This window comes from Rana temporaria, chromosome 7 (genome assembly GCF_905171775.1).
Source record: "Rana temporaria chromosome 7, aRanTem1.1, whole genome shotgun sequence".
NCBI lineage: Eukaryota > Metazoa > Chordata > Amphibia > Anura > Ranidae > Rana > Rana temporaria.
Window position 1 is genome coordinate 163,261,216 of NC_053495.1, and position 19,000 is coordinate 163,280,215.

The following is a 19,000-nucleotide window of genomic DNA, read 5'->3' on the forward strand; positions in this document are numbered from 1 at the left end:
TATTGCTACAAGGGGTCCGGGCGCGCTGGTGTGCTGCACCCTCTATGTGCGTGTCCAAACAGCCTCTACGCGTTTCGCTAATTGCGTCGTCAGGAGAGCTGTGGACACTACTGTTTAAGCTGTATTTATACCCCTGTGGATTCCCTGAAATGCTGCAAGGTAGTCACAGGAAACAGGAAGTCTTCCGGCCACCATCTTGGCTGATGGCACAGGAAGTTCCTGTTCCACCATTTTGGTTACTGGATACCTGGCTATTTGCCAGTCCTGGCTGTTGTTACTGGGTGTCAGCAATAGAAATATGTATATACCCCTGTGGATTCCCTGAAATGCTGCAAGGTGGTCACAGGAAACAGGAAGTCTTCCGGCCACCATCTTGGCTGATGGCACAGGAAGTTCCTGTTCCCCCATTTTGGTTACTGGATACCTGGCTATTTGCCAGTCCTGGCTGTTGTTACTGGGTGTCAGCAATAAAAATATGCCCAGCAGCCAGGGTGGCTGTATGTGTGGGGCGCTATGTGCGCTGCTACCTCCGTTCGTTTGTGCACCTCCCCCCCTCTGTGTGCGCGCGCTTATCGCCCTGTGTGTTATTCCCTGTATTATCGCCGCAACCGGAAGTGCTTGTGCGACCATCTTGCCTCCGTCACCGGAAGTGTCCGTTCCGCCAATTTTGGTTACTAGCATCCTATGTTAGTCTATGCCTGTTTTGGGTAATGGCTAATTCTCCACACAGGATGTAATGTTAGTCATTTTAGCTACTGGCAATGGTCCCTGTGTAGCAGTCACCGTCTCTGGTTGACGCTGCCAGGGACACTTTACAAAAAACAACATTTTATCACCTATATTACTTTAAGTGGTCAAAAGCTGTGTTTATTAAAAAAATGTATTTACTAAAAATTTATCAAACACCATGAGGCCATAAGCAGCAGGAAACAATACAGTTTTCATTTTTCTGCTGCTATATTTTGACTTTTCTGTATAAACACTTCTCAGTGTGTGTTATTACTGGTTTAATTTTCTTATAATTTTTTTGCAAATCTATAAAAGTTTCAAAACTGTTAAAGTCCCCCCTCTGCCGGTCTGAAAAACCGGCAGAGGGGGGTGGAATCACAACCCCCAAGAAGGAGAGGGTACAGAAGGTGAAGCAAAAAGAAAAAGGGTGGGTTAGGTGAAGGGATCTTCAACCTAACTAACATTGAATTCTCCCAGGAGGAACTACTGGTATTAGACAAGGGCATTAAGTTTGCGCCAAACAGGGACTTTAACAGTTTTGAAACTTTTATAGATTTGCAAAAAAATTATAAGAAAATTAAACCAGTAATAACACACACTGAGAAGTGTTTATACAGAAAAGTCAAAATATAGCAGCAGAAAAATGAAAACTGTATTGTTTCCTGCTGCTTATGGCCTCATGGTGTTTGATTAATTTTTAGTAAATACATTTTTTTAATAAACACAGCTTTTGACCACTTAAAGTAATATAGGTGATAAAATGTTGTTTTTTGTAAAGTGTCCCTGGCAGCGTCAACCAGAGACGGTGACTGCTACACAGGGACCATTGCCAGTAGCTAAAATGACTAACATTACATCCTGTGTGGAGAATTAGCCATTACCCAAAACAGGCATAGACTAACATAGGATGCTAGTAACCAAAATTGGCGGAACGGACACTTCCGGTGACGGAGGCAAGATGGTCGCACAAGCACTTCCGGTTGCGGCGATAATACAGGGAATAACACACAGGGCGATAAGCGCGCGCACACGGAGGGGGGGAGGTGCACAAACGAACGGAGGTAGCAGCGCACATAGCGCCCCACACATACAGCCACCCTGGCTGCTGGGCATATTTTTATTGCTGACACCCAGTAACAACAGCCAGGACTGGCAAATAGCTAGGTATCCAGTAACCAAAATGGGGGAACAGGAACTTCCTGTGCCATCAGCCAAGATGGTGGCCGGAAGACTTCCTGTTTCCTGTGACCACCTTGCAGCATTTCAGGGAATCCACAGGGGTATATACATATTTCTATTGCTGACACCCAGTAACAACAGCCAGGACTGGCAAATAGCCAGGTATCCAGTAACCAAAATGGTGGAACAGGAACTTCCTGTGCCATCAGCCAAGATGGTGTCCGGAAGACTTCCTGTTTCCTGTGACTACCTTGCAGCATTTCAGGGAATCCACAGGGGTATAAATACAGCTTAAACAGTAGTGTCCACAGCTCTCCTGACGACGCAATTAGCGAAACGCGTAGAGGCTGTTTGGACACGCACATAGAGGGTGCAGCACACCAGCGCGCCCGGACCCCTTGTAGCAATACATGCGGAGCACAGCGGGGCAAGCACACCTCTTAGGACGCCATTTAAATGCTGGTCAGCGGCTTTTAACGGTTGACACTGCCAAAGACACTCAGTGCCGGTCAGAGGCACTTTATATTGTAAGTGTTATTTTTTTACCTTTTTTAAATAAATACATATTTTAATATACTACACCATGATGAGCCCCTTGTTTTTGAGGAATTGATGACACCTTGTAAAAGGGAAAAGGAGGCAACACCCACTGACGGACAAAGAAAAGACACCTCTTTGGAGCCTAATAATATCTGGGGTCTGGTGAGTGTTGATTTTAACCATTGGTGATGGTGGCACATCTTTGTCGGGTGGAAGAGATAGCGGCACTTTCCTCTACACAGTACTACCAACATTGAACCTTGTGTTTGCTGGAACCTATTGTATAAGCGCAAGATTGCCTGCCATTTGGACTATTTTTAAGTGCAGTAAGCACCTTGCACATTTGTATGGTTGTTTGATAATTATTTCACTTTTTTGATATTTATTTTGTTCCAATATCGGTTATTGGATAACTCACGGTGCAGTTGGCATACTGCATATTGTAGTTTTATACACATATATACACAATATTTTTTGTAATATCTTTCGTATTGTTTTCACTATTTGGTTGGTCAGTAGCAGCAACAGCCATTTTTCTCATAGAAGCACTGTGGCATATGGATTGTATGCTGACACACTGATCTAGAAATACGATTCAAGTTTGAAATCACTGTGTCACATTTGTATGACTCATATATTTCTCATATTTTTTTATATATTGTTTGTATCCAGGTTATTCACATTTAAGATTGGGTACATTGTGGCCCTGATATTTCACTTATGTCCATACTCCCAGAGATTTAATACCTCTGGATAATTAGATCAGCGCAGTAACACTTTTCTTCCTCAATAAACATATTATACTTACTTGCTCTCCAAAGCTGTGGTCTGTGGGTGGTCCTTTGGTGTCATCATGTGCAATATAGGGCAATAAAGTAAGTATTTTTCCTTATTCCGGCAACCCTAGGCTAGGAGTATTCACCTTTGCAGTGCAGACTTGGCATGGGGATGGCTACGGCAAGGGTATTTTTTTGTTGTGCCTAGAGTTGGGCTTTAAAGAATATCTGCTCTCAGTGAATCCCAGGCACCATTCAGGTTCTATAGCAGTGACTTCACTCACAAAGAATGTGAAAATGCTTATTGGATTCAATAATTTTTTCACCTTCATTTAATCAGCCTTAGAAACTGAGCTTTTCATGTGTGTCTGTAATTAAAGGAATTAGTTGGCAAGTCCTGGTGGATATATATACAGTATAGCACAATTTTTAATTAATTTGAGCTTTTTCAAAATGTTCTATTACTTATAAATATATATATAAAAAAAATCAGGCATTAATAATTGTATTTTTTTATATGATCTTGAGTATCCTGAGGCTGCATTTTACCAGACTGAAGAATTATGTTCACATGACTAAACAAAATAAAATAAAAAAGTCAGTGTTTGTTTGCTTTTATATACCTACTCTCCTGATAAGCTGGCCATGCATGGATCGAAATTCGGCTGGTTCAGCAGGCACCAGATGAATTTCGATCCATGTATGCCCATTGTGGTTGAACAGAAGTCGATCTACCAATCGACTTTTGTTCAAAGGCCCTGTCGGATTTTAGCCACTCAATCAGCACTGCAGCCTATTGCCTGCAGCACTGATCTGTGTATTCTGATGGTGGGGAAGTCTCTCTGCTGTCAGAATACAAAGACACAGCGATGGATTCTCCCATACTCTTAAAATGTGGGGGTTGGGGATCCAGCAGTGGTGGCACCTCCCGTGCTTCCCCCCCCCCCTCACGGTTGGTCATTCAGCCCCACACTTACCCCATCTAGGTTCTGGGTGGGCCGCACTCCTACGGGCAGCAGACGGCCGTCTCCTCCTCTGCATCATGGCGGCTTCCACGTGCGTCTCCTCCCTCCTCTTCCTCCTATGCGCCCAACACACTGGAATAAAAAAAACTGACTCATCTATGGTCAGCTATAGACTTGTTAAATACATTGTGCAGGTATAGCAAACTCTGGCTGACAATCCGATTAGGGTGTTTCCAGCACCAATTCTTTTACTATTTAAAGGATAAATTCACCTTTTGTAACATGTTGCATGATGTAAGAATAAAATAAGAAACTAGGGAGCGCTCAAATTGCCAGTGAAAAAACAAATGTGAAAAAAAAAAATGATAATTAGCCTATATGTGCAAATCCACCCATTCAGGAGATCCATGGTGTCCTTCCAATACACAGAGCTGCCTGGTATGCATCCTAATAAAGAGTCAGTGGGCCAGATTCAGAGACAAGATACGACAGCGTATCTCCTGATACGCCGTCTTATCTCTGAGTGCGGGAGGTCGTATCTATGCGCCTGATTCAGAGAATCAGTTACGCATAGATATCCCTAAGACAGGTGTAAGTGTCTGAGGCCTCGTACACACGACCAGTTTCCTCGGCAGAATTCAGCTTCCGACCGAGTTTCTGGCTGAATTCTGCCGAGGAAACTGGCCGTGTGTACACTTTCGGCCGAGGAAGCCGACGAGGAGCTCGGCGAGGAAATAGAGAACATGTTCTCTATTTCCTCGTTGTTCTATGGGAGAACTCGTCCCGCCGAGCTCCTCGGCGGCTTCAGTGCAGAACTGGCCGAGGAACTCGATGTGTTTGGCACGTCGAGTTCCTCGGCCGTGTGTACGAGGCTTGACACCGTCGTATCTTAGGCTTCATTTTCTGGCTGGCCGTTAGGTGGCGCTTCCATATGTTTACGCGAGGAATATGCAAATTAGTATTTAGGCCGATTCAGAAACGAACGACCGCCCGGCGTTTTTTTTTACGTCATTTGCGTTCGGCTTTATCCGGTGTAAAGTTACCCCTGCTATATGAGGGGTATGTGCGGCGTATCCTATGTTAATTATGGCCGTCGTTCCCGCTTCGAATTTTTGAAAATTTTACGTCGTTTGCGTAAGTCGTTCGCGAATAGGGCTGGACTTCATTTACGTTCACGTCGATTCCAATACGTGCTTGCGGCGTACTTTGGCGCAATGCACACTGGGATATTTTATGGACGGCGCATGCGCCGTTAAAAAAAACGCGGGTCAAGTCAAATTTAAATACAACACGCCCCCAACATCCCCATTTGAATTACACGGCCTTACGCCGCAACACATACGTTATGCCGCCGTAAATAAGGGCGCAAGTTCTTTCTGAATACAGAACTTGCGCCCAAAGTTACAGCGGCGTAACGTATCGGAGATACGTTACGCTGGAGGAAAGATACGCTCAGGTATCTGAATCCGGCCCTGTGTCTCTGCAGCCGTAGAAACATTCCCAACTCCAAAGTTCATACAGGCTATCTGACATATTGGTTGAATGAAAACAAATGTCTTGGTTCCTCCATCCACATATTTAAGGCTGCTGAGGCTATAGGCGGTGGCGCTGATTGAGTGGTCATTTTCCAACATGGTCGTTGTACAGAAGTTAATCAACTTCTGCACAAGCTCCTTACCCATACATGGATCAAAACCTGTCTGGCCTCTGCTAAACCGGCCAAATGTCGACCCTTGCATGGCCAACTTAAGTCAATCTCTGCCCTCAGGGAGCTTTCAGTACAAGGTCCTTATCCCACATGCATATCCTAATGCCCCGTACACACCATCACTTTATGTGATGAAAAAAAATGACGTTTTTAAAAACGTCACTTTAATTGACCGTGTGTGGGGGAAAACATCATTTTATGTCTTGTAAAAAACGACCAAAAAAAATTGAAGCATGCTTCAATTTTATGTGTCGTTTTTCAAAACGTCATTTTTTACTTCACAGAAATTGACCGTGTGTAGTAAAAAACGTTGTTTAAAACGACGTTTTTTCACCCGCGCATGCCCAGAAGCTACTTATGAAGCAAGCTTCAATGGAAAAAGTGGTGAGAACGTAACCTCGCTTTGCTAGAACATTGTGAGAAAAACGATGGTGTGTAGGCAACTTCGTCTTTGAAAATTGAAGTTTCAAAAACTTCATTTTTTACTTCACAGAAAATGTCGTTTTTTTTCATCACATAAAGTGATGGTGTGTACGGGGCATAAGGACAATTTAGACAGTACACTTTTCAGTTTGTCCTTGGTGTATAGGAGGAACCCCAACCAAGCACAGAGAGAACATGGAAACATACAAACTTTATGCAGATAGTGTCCTGGTTGGGATTCAAACCAACGGCTTCAAGGTGGAACTGCTAACCACTAAGCCACTGTGCTTTCGTACTATTGAAAGATTGTAGTCTGATGCATACATATTGCAGAGACCCAGCACTGCTATCTTGCCAAGGAACTGTGATGTTGTCACAGAGCTGTATAATTATGCAGAGCTTTTATACTGCACCTAAATAATAGCTCTTCTTATCTGCCACCGCTTCTTCACAGTAATGCAGTGCTCTGTACTACTGCTAGGATGTGTACTGGAAGTTGCTGGAAGCATTTAGAGGCCACTCACCTGCCTCTACGGTGTCACTTGCTTGCTAGCTACAACAGTGAGGTGTTACTCCGCCACGGCTCAATTACTGTTAAGTGAAGTTCTTCAAATTCAACCAGAGGTTGGCTCTATATTCTCCAATGCTTTTAAATGTATATAAACCCAAAAACAAAATTGTATTATGTTGCAGCTTACCAGTTCTTGGATGTGCTTACTGCATTCATTTTCGTTTTTCAGACCAAGAATATTTTTAGTAGGCACAAAAAATACCTATTTGTCTTACCTGAATTGTAGTATCCTTCTCTCTTCCTGTTAGCTGAACTGAAAGCACAAGCAATGGGGTTAATTTACCAAAACTGGAGAATGCAAAATCTGGTGCAACTCTGCATAGAATCCAATCAGCCTCCGGTTATTTTGTCAAAGCTTAGTTGGACAAGCTGAAGTTAGTAGTTGACTGTTAAAGTTGACTAAAATGGAAATAAACAGTCTGTGCTAATACAAGAATGCAGCTAGCAATAAAGAATAATCTATATAAAGTTGTTTATTGAAATAAAAAATAAGATTGCAGTGCTATAAGTAAAACTGCCCTAATCCAACAATATACAATATCCAACGTATTTTTCGTTCCAAATTTTTACCTGGGATGCCCAAACTTTCGGTCCCCACTGTAGATGTTTTTCAGCGGCAGGAACTGGCAGACTAATTATGATTGAGGGAAAGAAGAATGCAGCAATGTACAGAGACAAACTTGATGAAAACCTGCTCCAGAGCACTCTTGACCTTTAGACTGGGCCGAAGGTTCATCTTCCAACAGGACAATGACCCAAAGCACACAGCCAAGATAACAAAGGATAAACTATGGGGCAATTCTGTGAATGTCCTTGAGTGCCCCAGCCAGATCCCAGACTTGAACCTGATTGGACATCTCTGGAGAGATCTGAAAATGGCTGTGCACCGACGCTCCCCATCCAACCTGATGGATCTTGAGAGGTCCTGCAAAGAAAAATGTGAATAACTGCCCAAAAATAGGTGTGCCAAGCTTGTAGCATCATACTCAAAAATACCTAAGGCTGTAATTAGTGCCAAAGGTGCTTCAACAAAGTATTGTGCAAAGGCTGTGAATATTTATGTACATGAATTTACAAAGATTTCAAATAAACTTATTTCACATTGTCATTATGGGGTCTTGTTTGTAGAATTTTTAGGAAAATAATGCATGTAATCCATTTTTAGAATAAGGCTGTATCATAACAAAATATGGAAAAAGTGAAGTGCTTTGAATATTTTATGGATGCACTTCTGTATCTAAGGACTGGTAATCTTCAATACCGGTATATACGTTTTTCACTTTTGGGTCTAGCTATGCTTCAAATGCCAGTACACATTTCAGCAAAAGCCACTGCTGTGAAGGAATATTTTGCCACCAGAGATGGGCAATGGCTAACATTTTAGTGGTGACTATTACAGATGAACATCCTCTGAACTCATCTAACCAAACATAAAAATCACACTTATTTTAACCCCAATCGCCCTATGACATTGACTGAATATGGGCACGTGTCCAAATAAGGGCATGGATGTCACCAGCGTTCCACCTCTTTGTGTACGTGTGCTGCATGGAATAACCCCACTTCCAGCTGACTGGACTAAAAATAGTGCAGTTTTGATGTTCAAATAGAAATGCCCACGCTCATTGCCAGTTGATATTATTACAGGTCTAAGGCCCTGGGCACCAAGTAGGAGGTTGAGAGAACTTTCCTACAATCCTTGGACTTTAAAGTTCCACTGCCAGCCACTAGAATGCCGCAATTGGACCAGAAGTGTTAGAAAATAGAAAGGTATTAAAATTCAAATGTAGAAAAAGAGGTTTTAAATCAGTTCAGAAGAACTACAGCCATACTTGTACAAACCATTATTCACAATCTCTTCATTTTCACAACATGACATTTTTAAACCAGTTTTTATCTACCTATTGTGAACCTAACCCAAGAGCAGGAAAAATTACATTTCAGTCTTGTAAAATCAGAAAAAAATCTGTTCTTTTTCCTCTGTAGTAATTTTTTTTTCTACTGTCTCCTCATCCTCTGTTGTCTTCTGAGATAGAAGAACCAGTGATTGTGCAAGGGCGAGGGGTCTGCATGTATTAGGTACTGGTGCTTGTAATTGGCACAAGATATCACAGGCTTTCTGTGGTTTCAGATTCAAGCAATTACAGAAGCATAAAAGGCCTTCTGACAGGAAGCTCAGGGACGCAAGGTGAAGCTGTAACCGTGGAGCCTGCCACAGCCAGAGATGTGCTGAAAGTCTTAGAGGGGATTTGTTCTCAGCCTCTTGTAGAACAATGGAATGAGATGTGTGTGTTTCAAGGTACAATACGACCATTATATCATGCTTACTGTGGTGTAACATAAAAAAAAAAAAGGAAAAAAAAAGAAAGTTGATTTGCTTCATATAATTAAGCCGTATCTGAACTCGTTTCTAAACAACTTCTTTTGAAATCCCAGGACCATTTTTTGGGGTGTTTATTAGTTTCTCTTTCCTGGATTAATTAAAATGAGAGAAGAGTCATGACAGACTCTGAGGAAAAATTTGACACATTAGAAGGTGATACAATACTATTTGTTTCTCACTTTTGCTGTGAAATTATCTTTAGCTACAATTTGATTGGGAGATTTTTTTTGCTTTTTGACAGGCTTTGTGTAGGCTGCTTATATCTGTGGAACATTTATATGTTAATTAGCTGTGAACTCAGAGCACTCTGGATTCCTCTCATTAAACATGATGAAGGAAGCGTATTGCTACATGCTGTGTAAGACATAGCCTTTTTGTTGTTTATATATAAAATTACTTAAAGCCCAACTAAAAAATACTTCCTTGCAGTGGGGCTGTGGTGGCACTTCAAGGATTAATTGTAGGCCATAGATTGTGCTATTTTCTTTCCTGCAGCAAATAAATTGCTTGATTCCCCCGTGAAAACAGTCAGGCCTCGTACACACGACTGTTTTCCTTGACAGAATCCATCAAGAAACTTGGTGGCAGAGCTTTTTTGCAAAGGAAAACGGTTGTGTGTATGTTTTTCGTCGAGAAAACTGTTGTGGAACTCGATAGAAAAAAAAAAAAAAAAGTTCTCTTTTTCCTCGTCGGGAGTCTCAATTTCCTCGTCGTGTTTCTCGCCGGGCTGGTTTACGTCGAGAAACACGTTCGTGTGTATGCTTAGAAACCTGTGCATGCTCAGAATAAAGTATGAGACGGGAGCGCACCTTCGGTAAAAGTAGGGTTTGTAATGGAGATAGCACATTTGTCACGCTGTAACAGACTGAAAAGCGCGAATCGTCTCTCACCAAACTTTTACTTAACACGCAGTAACATGAGATTAGCAAAAGCAGCCCCAAGGGTGGCGCCAGTGGAATCAAACTTCCCCTTTATAGTGCCGTCGTGCATGTTGTACGTGACCGCGTTTGAGAATGGCGGGATTTGGTCTTGACAGTGTGTACACAAAGAAAGCTTGTCAAGATTCTCGACAAGCCTAACAAGGAACTCGTAGAGGAAAACGATGTTTCATTTACGACAAGTTCCTCAGCCGTGTGTACCGAGTTTCTCGGCAGAATTCAGCCAGAAACTCGGTTCAGAGCTGAATTCTGCCGAGAAACCCGGCCGTGTGTACACTTTCGGCCGAGGAAGCCGACGAGGACCTCGGCGAGGAAATAGAGAACATGTTCTCTATTTCCTCGTTGTTCAATGGGAAATTTCAGCTTGCCGAGATCTTCGGCGGCTTCACAAGGAACTCGACGGACAAAACGATGTGTTTTGCCCGTCGAGTTCCTCGGTCGTGTGTACGCGGCCTAAGTGTTGATGGGTGAATCAATCCCATAGAGCTATTGGGGTTGATTTACTAAAGGCAAATAGACTGCACACTTTGCAAAGTGCAGTTGCACTCTACAAGTGCAGTTGCTCCAGAGCTTAGTAAATGAGGTAAAGTTTCACTTTGCAAAGAATACCCAATCACATGCAAGGAAAATAAAAAAAACAGCATTTTTGCCTGCACATGATTGGATGATGGAAGTCAGCAAAGCCTCTGCGTATTTACTAAGCTCTGGAGCAACTGCACTTTGCAAAGTGCACAGTCTATCTGCATTTAGTAAATCGACCCCTCTGTGTTCTCCCTGCAGGGGGTGGGGGTGCACAAGATACCGTCCCTGCCAGGAGAACACAGTGATTTTTGCTTGCGGCTATAGCCATTGGCAATATTCGCATGTTCAAAATCGGACATGCTATTGTACCCAAGAATGGATCTGGGTGCATTCAGTCTGCCTAATGTTGGCTGGTCCCTGTTGAACCATGAAGGATTTGAACCACCTTGGCCAGCTTAAGTCTAGGGTAACAATGACTTAGAAGCTAGCAGCGATCGCTATAGAAGCAGTGCCTTCTACAATGATATCCATCTTCCACAGGGATCCCACAGATATGGCACATACATACAAACTTTGGTCCAATCTGAACCAATGTAAATACAGGTATGTAAAAATTGCCATACCTGGAATTCAGCTTTATAGGATAATCAAACCCAAGAACACAAATATAATATATTGCAGCTTACCAGGCCTTATAGGTAGTGTCTGCATTTGTTTTCTTTTTTTTAGGCCAAGATTGGTATAAATAGTTCTATCTTAATTTTTGCTGATGATACAAAGTTAAGGGGGTAATAATCTATCAGGATATAGCAACTTTACAAGAAGATTTTGATACAATAGAGAGGTGGGCAACTACATTGCAAATGAGGTTCAATTTAGGGAAATTTAGAGTAGTGCACTTGGTGGCTAAAAATATGAAGCCACATGCTAGGGGGGAGAGCGATGGCGTCTCCAAACGCTAATGAAAAAATCGTGCTTAATCCACCACCAAATTACAAGAAATCACTTCTTACCAGATGACCGTGATCCCCTGTTACAGTGGATCTGCTTGATGGAGTCCGCCCCGTGTGAAAGGGGCCTAACAATGATCTTCTCTTCAATTCCTGTGCTCTCTGTGGTTACTATTCAGTTGGTATTGTTGTCAGTTCTGATTGTGGATTACAGAACACATCCCCCCATTAACGAGAAGAGGAGAGAAAGGTGTTCTAAAGTCGTAAAAAAGCTTTCTTCTTCTGTAGCTTCAGTATATTGCATGAGCGATGTTGCAAATTGGACCTAACTGAAACGTATATTTTTGTTGTGGGTTGACACTACCAGGCTACATAGCCATTTGACAGACCCTCTCCACTGGAGTTCCATGGAGACTCACTTTTCCTGCCGTAGCTAAAAAAAATCTCCTTCCTTTCATTGCCTTTTAATAACTCCTCCTAATGTAAAATACATACAAAAAAAAAGAGATTCTACTGTAGCAGGTGGACAGATGTGGGACCTTTAGTGAGATGTAGTCCCTCACCCCCTCCCCAGCTGATGTTTCAACTCACCAGAATCCATCTTTAACTGGAATATCATTCTTCGGTGGACTGATGAGTTCCTTTTACTAATCCTCTATAATATGCTGTACATATGATTACATTGATGTGTGCCGGAAAAACAATGTTCGAGGGAACTTGGTATTGGGTTGTAGAGAGCAGGGCCATCCTAACCGTTTTGTTAGGAATTGTATTGTAACTGTACCGTCTCCATTTTTTTTATTGAGTTTTTAAGCTCTGCACAAACTATTGGTGCTATATAAATACTGTATAATAACAATAAGTATAGCATACAGTATTACATGTATAATTCTATGTGTTTTTTTTGCATTTTATTATAATTCCATTCTTTACAGTGGATGTACAGTATATTATACAGCTGACATGTGCTTGTTTTATTTTATCTCTAGACAGATGATGAAAAGAGTAGAACAAGTCCTTTAACCTGCAGCAATCAAGTCAACAAAACAGAAACAGTGCAACAGGACAAACCAGTAGAGGTTTTAGGTAAGAAAAACACACTGTGAACTGCGAATAGCCAGGATACCATACTAAGCAATTCCTGGTGCTTTACACCAGGGATCTACAAGCTTTTCAGTATGAGGCCCAGAGGTTATATTCTACAAATATCTGCAGCCGGCCCCCCACCTCAGAAAAATCTATTTTATAAATAAAGGAGCCCCCACCTTCATCAGAGCCCCCCTTAGGCTAGGTTAACATATCTGCAGGTGGGGATCGTACGCAAAATCGCATTTGTTCTCAAATACCCAGAGAAACACTTTTTTTTAAGCAGAAGCTTGGAAACTTAAAGGATCACTAAAGGAAAATATTTTTTTAGCTAAATAGCTTCCTTTACCTTACTGCAGTCCTGGTTTCATGTCCTCATTGTTCGTTTTTGCTTTGAAGTTGCTGTAATTCTGCTGTGATCTCCACACTTCCTGCTTGTCTGGCTCCTTATGAAAAATCTCATGGCAGCTTTTCACTGTGGTCCAAGCTGTGTGTCTAAAACTCCTCAGATTCATTTTAAAAACAAAACACTGCCCTGGATTTGTTTGTTTTTGTTCTGTGTCTCTCTCTACTTCACAGAAACATGAAACCAGTTTAAAAACGAAAGTGAAACTAGAGGCACATTATATGATTGATTTTTATCTATTTTTAATCATTTTTAAAAGGAATCAGTTAACTTTTATGTCTCTATACCCTGTAAACAGTCATTTCAGCAAAAAAATGTTTTTCCTTTAGTGACCCTTTAAAGGCATCCCCACACAACAGCAACCGTGGTGCGTGAGAAGAACCATGCGATTCAGTGCAACACAATTGCAGAAAAGGGTCAGGGATTATTTTCCCTGAATTTCTGCAGGTGGGGCACCCCATTGAAGAAAATGGAATGGATTGCCCTATACACAGAATGTAGCTGAGAGTGCTGATGCGAGTGTTCTGGCAAGGGACCATCCCCCTGTCAGAACACAACAGCTTAGTGGTGGATATCGCTGTACTAACATTGGATCATTGGTACAGCGTCTCCGACTGGAGCTGACAGTTTTTTTAATCAACCCGCTGGGTTGAATGCAAATAGCTAATAATGTGTACCAGGTTTTAGTCTTTGTGTTTTTTTTTTAGGCTTACTGTTTTGTTTTTCTGTTTCTTTGGAAAGACACTGACCCCCAGGGTTACAGTAGCAGCTTATCCGAATCAGTGGTTATTGTCTGATAGCTATTATATCCTTGGGAACTATAACATTGAACAAGCACGTTAGTTTTGAATGGTTTCAATTGTTAAAAGCTGTGGTGATTTTTTTTTACGAAACTCAATCTGTTGGTTTTAACTACAGTATTTATCGGCGTATAACACGTACAGGCGTATAACACGCAGCCTAACTTTAAGAGGGAAGTTTCAGGAAGAAAACTTTGCACAGCCCCCTGCGTATAACACGCAGGCACAGTTTACCCTCTATTTTCAGGGTAAAAAAGTGAGTGTTATACGCCAACAAATACAGTATATCATTGTCTATAAGTCTGTTTATAACTACAATATTCTGTGTTCTAGATGTGCCTACATTAGGAGAAGCTTTGCAAAGATATCCCGAGAATGAAACAGGGCATACTCTTCAAAATGCAGCAGAGGAGGAAAAGCACATTGGCAGCTGGGTACCCCAGTACACAGACCTGCAATTGGTGGATGCACAGAGTGGACATGATTATGTGTGGGGCTCACAGCAGAGTGAGCTCAGTGCTGATCTTCCTTCTGATTACAACAACCCTGAAGAGCCACAAGTGCAAGGTACCAATATTTTCAGACTTTGATCAGCATTTGGCAGAACCCATTGGGGATTAAACGTTTATGCCTGTTGGAGATTTTGATGTGAGATCCTTGTTGGCTGTGAGATCAGGAACCTAGGTAAATAATATACTTCCCTATTGTCCTGATATTACTGGAGATGAATATTCTGTTTAAAGAAAACCTGTGCGTTGCCCCTCATCCCCAGAAGCACATATTCACCTTTCCTTTCCCTCTCATGCTGCTTTGTTTAACGGCTGAAAGCTCAGGCCCCGTACACACGTCCGAGAAACTCGACGAGCAAAACACATCGTTTTGCTCGTCGAGTTCCTTGTGAAGCCGCCGAGGATCTCGGCGAGCCAAGTTTCCCCATTGACTAACGAGGAAATAGAGAACATGTTCTCTATTTGGCTCGACGAGTTCCTCGTCGGTTTTCTCGGCCAAAAGTGTACACACGACCATTTTCCTCGGCAGAATACGGCTCCCATCGAGTTTCTGGCTGAATTCTGCTGAGAAACTCGGTCGTGTGTACGGGGCCTCAGAATTACTTTTGGGTATGGAGGAGCAAATTACTCACTTCTTCCTCTTAGATAACTGTGCTGGTGCTTGGTGATTGACCCAGCACTGTCAGAAATTTATTTAGAGGCCTGGTTCACCCATGTGGTGGATAGGTGGTAGAAAAAGGTGATTGATTACTGTACCCAGACTGCCTACCGACAAGTTAATAATGATGTGGTAGTTTCTTCAACAACATATTGTGGCAGGGTCACTTGTCATTCTTGAGTCAATGGGCCCATGGTGCAACTGCTTGTAAGATACTTAGGTGTGGCATGGTCCAGAAGGATATCACATTCAATTAGTTTTTATTTACAATTTGTAGGATGCAAATACAATCCTGTACAAATATGTGAAGTAACCAACAAATGGAGAAGCTCCACAGTGCATCCATATGTCATTAGAGAAAACGAGTAATGCAAGTTGCATATTAGCTTTACTGTACAAACAACAAGAAAAAAAAAGGCCAGGGATAGGGTGAATCGTGCGTCATTAACTGTGCTGGGAGACACGTGAATTGAATGCAGAGGTTGGGTTCGCTGTATAGGGAAAAGCCAGCAAGCATATTGCCCAAGGCTTCCCAAGCTGGGGGGCCGGGGGGAAAAAGAAGAGTGAGGAAAGTGGGACAGAATAGAAAAGGGAAGAGGAGAACAAGAGGAGGACGTCAGGGACACCACGATCAGAATCAGTGTATAGGTGGCCTGGAAGGGATAGGCATAATGTATTAATAGGGTCCAGGTTTTTAGGAATTTCTTATGCGTATCTAGGAGAATACTGGTAAGTTTTTCATTGATAAAGTAGATGTCTATGCAGCGATGGACTTCTGCGAAGGACATAAACTGTTGTTTTCAGGCTTTTGCGATAGGTTGTTTTGCTGCTAGTAAAACATATGTTTGCAGTTTGAATTGGAGTCTCATTAGACCTGGAGGCTTTTAATGTAATAGGACACGCCAAGGGTCCCTAGGGATAGGGCAACACTTGTAATAGTTTAGGGACCTTTGTCCAAAATCTGGAAAGCATGGAAAACGACCACCAAGTATAAAGAACATTCCCTGGGGATAAGCAGCTGGCCCAGAAGGATTTCAATGTAAAATCCCCCTTGGGGATCAAAAAACAGGCTTTCAAAATGCAAGACTGTCAACTGACTCGAAACCATGTCTAAAAATGTATCCACTGGAGAAAACTTTTTAGAGGTGTTTACAAACCAGCTGCACAAGTGAATGAGGCCTAAAGCTGACCAAACACTGGTATTTTTTTAAAATTTTTCAGAGTAGCCTATTCCTCCACCCAAATATCCAACTATGGCTATTGTACTTTGACAGCCAACCCCATCACCTGTCAAAATGATTGTACAGTGGCTACATTTGTTTGGATACAGCTGCTGTTTAAGCAAACATTTTTCAGCAGGCTCCTCTGACAAAAAATGGTTGAACCATTAACTCCTGTCAAATAGAGTGGCAGACATCAGAACTGGACAAAATGTGTAGCCAGCTTAAAGGGGTTGTAAAGGTTTGTTTGTTTTTTTATTTTCTAAATAGGGCCTCTGCTCTCAACTAACAGAAGAGGGAGGTCCTGCCGTAATGGATGGACTTTGGTCTTCACTAACGCAACCCCAGAAAATGGTGTGGCACTGAGACAGGAGGATGTCAGCCTTGCTTTGCAAGCACCAGGGGATTTTCACCTACCACAAGTGGGTGGGCTTTCAGTCTCCACTTGTATACCCCAGGGATACTGGTCAGTTGTCCTAGATCTCCAACAGCATGATGGACTGAGCCAAGTCACCCTGTCTTCTCTCCAGCGGCTGAAAGGACTCCAGGGAGAAGGGCCAGTCCAGGCCTCTCCCCAGCGGCGGGCATGTTCTCTGAGAGAGGCAGAGGTTGGCTGGGTGAGTAATGCTCTGTTTGGAGCAATTTATTTGGGGTACTGTGTGGATACCAGCATTAGAGGAATGGAACTATGGACTAACTTTGTAGTCAACCCTTCTGGGGTCTCCTTCTGTGTTAGTCTCCTGCCGAAAGAGGAGAGATGTAACGGAAGGGCCCGTGGGACCCAGAAGCTCCCTGATGCCTCTTATGTGTAGATCACCCTGTGTCTCTAATAGGGGCACCAGGTGAATGAGAACCCCACTATGGTCTGGGCTAGTCAGATTTAATTGTATATATTGTATATATATTGTGTGTTGGCTGTAGTGTACTATAAAGCTTGCTGTGGTAATTAAGTCTGCTACTGTGATCTAAATGAATCTAGGATTGCTTGTGCTAATTGACCCTGTATTGTGTGAAGGTCTATTGATTATAAATGTGTATTGTGAGTTAGCAGACAGCCTGAAGGTCAGGTGTCTGAATTATCAGTTGTAGTTAATTAGCTCATGTAAATTATGTCAGAGACGGAGCCGGAAATGTCTGACTAAAAGATGTGTATTGAGGGGGCTCGTTAGGTGGAGTTGGGTCATTGTTCATTTGGACTGCAGTATCCTAACTGTATATAAGAGCCTGATTTTCTCAATAAAGGGGCTATTCGTGTGGAACCTCAAACAGAGCTGTGTGTCTCGTTATTGGGGTTTGTTTGCCTGACTGTGGAGTGTCGATAGCTGTCTTGGGTTCGGGAATGGAATATCTTAAACGGCGTTAACCCCAATCCCATTTGGGGTTCCGTTACATAGGGTAACCCTAAAAAGCCCAATTATCACCCAAGAATGTCAATGGGCTGCTGAATAAATAGTGGGATTATGTGATTTATGTCAGCCTTTTGTCTATAGTTACCTGTAGATATGGTTAGTATTGCATCATTCTGTATGTGCTTTATTGTATATGGAAAATCCTTTGTACTATTCCATTAGTGTCTTTTTACTTTTAATCTAGCAATAAGTGTGTGTCTTTTAACTCATTTCCTCCAGTAACAATGGCGTGTCACTTTGTCACTGTGAAGGGAAACAATAGGTGGTTGTCACTAATAAGGCAACAGATTGACCCATTCAATGAACAGAGCATGAAATACCAGCAGGTGAAAATGTGCTGCTTATAGAACAGAGAGTGCTAAACGTGACTCCTATGGAGACAAAATGGAGTCAAACTCATAGGGATTTCAGAATAACACATCTGACGGCAATGGGATTTTCAAATACCAACTATCTGGAATTCTCATGTCTTTTCAAGACTTTAGTATAAATAGTGCCTTGGCCATTCAATACTTTGTGCCTTTTATATATGCCTAGAGTTCAGTTTTATTACCCTATTACAATTTATTTAATCTTAACTGCAAAAATTACATCTGAAGGGAGGAAGGGGGTCATATACACAAGGATTGTAATGCTGTGCATATTAAAATTTTAAAATACATTGTTTCTATGTATAGTTTGTAACTACATATGACTATTCGATAGATGTATGTGCTTGCAACAAATGAAGGCTCTGACTCCTGGTTTGCAGTACCAATTGTTGTGCTTTACTGCTTCTTCTCCCAGTGAAAGCCTATGGGGCTGATTTACTAAGGGCAAATAGACTTTGGACTTGGCAAAGTGCAGTTGCACTCTGCAAGAGCAGTTGCTCCAGAGCTTAGTAAATGAGCAGAAGCTCTCCTGGGTTCCATCGTCCAATCATGTGCAAGCAAAAATGCTGTTTTTTTTTTTTATTCTCCTTGCATATGATTGGGTATTCTTTGCAAAGTGAAGCTTTACCAAATTTACTAGGCTCTGGAGCAACTGCACTTTGCAAAACGCACAGTCTCTGTGCCTTTAGTAAATTAACCCCTATGAGTTGGTTGATGCAATAAAAACAATTCACTGCTTATTTGGCTGATCTCTCAGCAGTTGTTAAGAGGAAGTAGATTGATTGCACTGAGCAAGTAAGATTACCTTCTAATCTAGAGGCTAATCAAAAAATCTTGGGGCCAGATTCACAGACGAA

At 42.1% G+C, this 19,000-nt stretch overlaps 1 protein-coding gene across 1 annotated transcript in view; it reads left to right on the forward strand.

Moving 5' to 3' along the window:
- SEC16B (SEC16 homolog B, endoplasmic reticulum export factor) overlaps window positions 1-19,000 on the forward strand; it is a 269,950-nt gene that overhangs the window by 174,232 nt on the left and 76,718 nt on the right. The window contains exons 19-20 of the mRNA XM_040360362.1: window positions 12,674-12,770; window positions 14,310-14,543. Of these exons, the coding sequence (XP_040216296.1) occupies window positions 12,674-12,770; window positions 14,310-14,543 (331 nt within the window). The remainder of the gene's footprint in view (window positions 1-12,673; window positions 12,771-14,309; window positions 14,544-19,000) is intronic.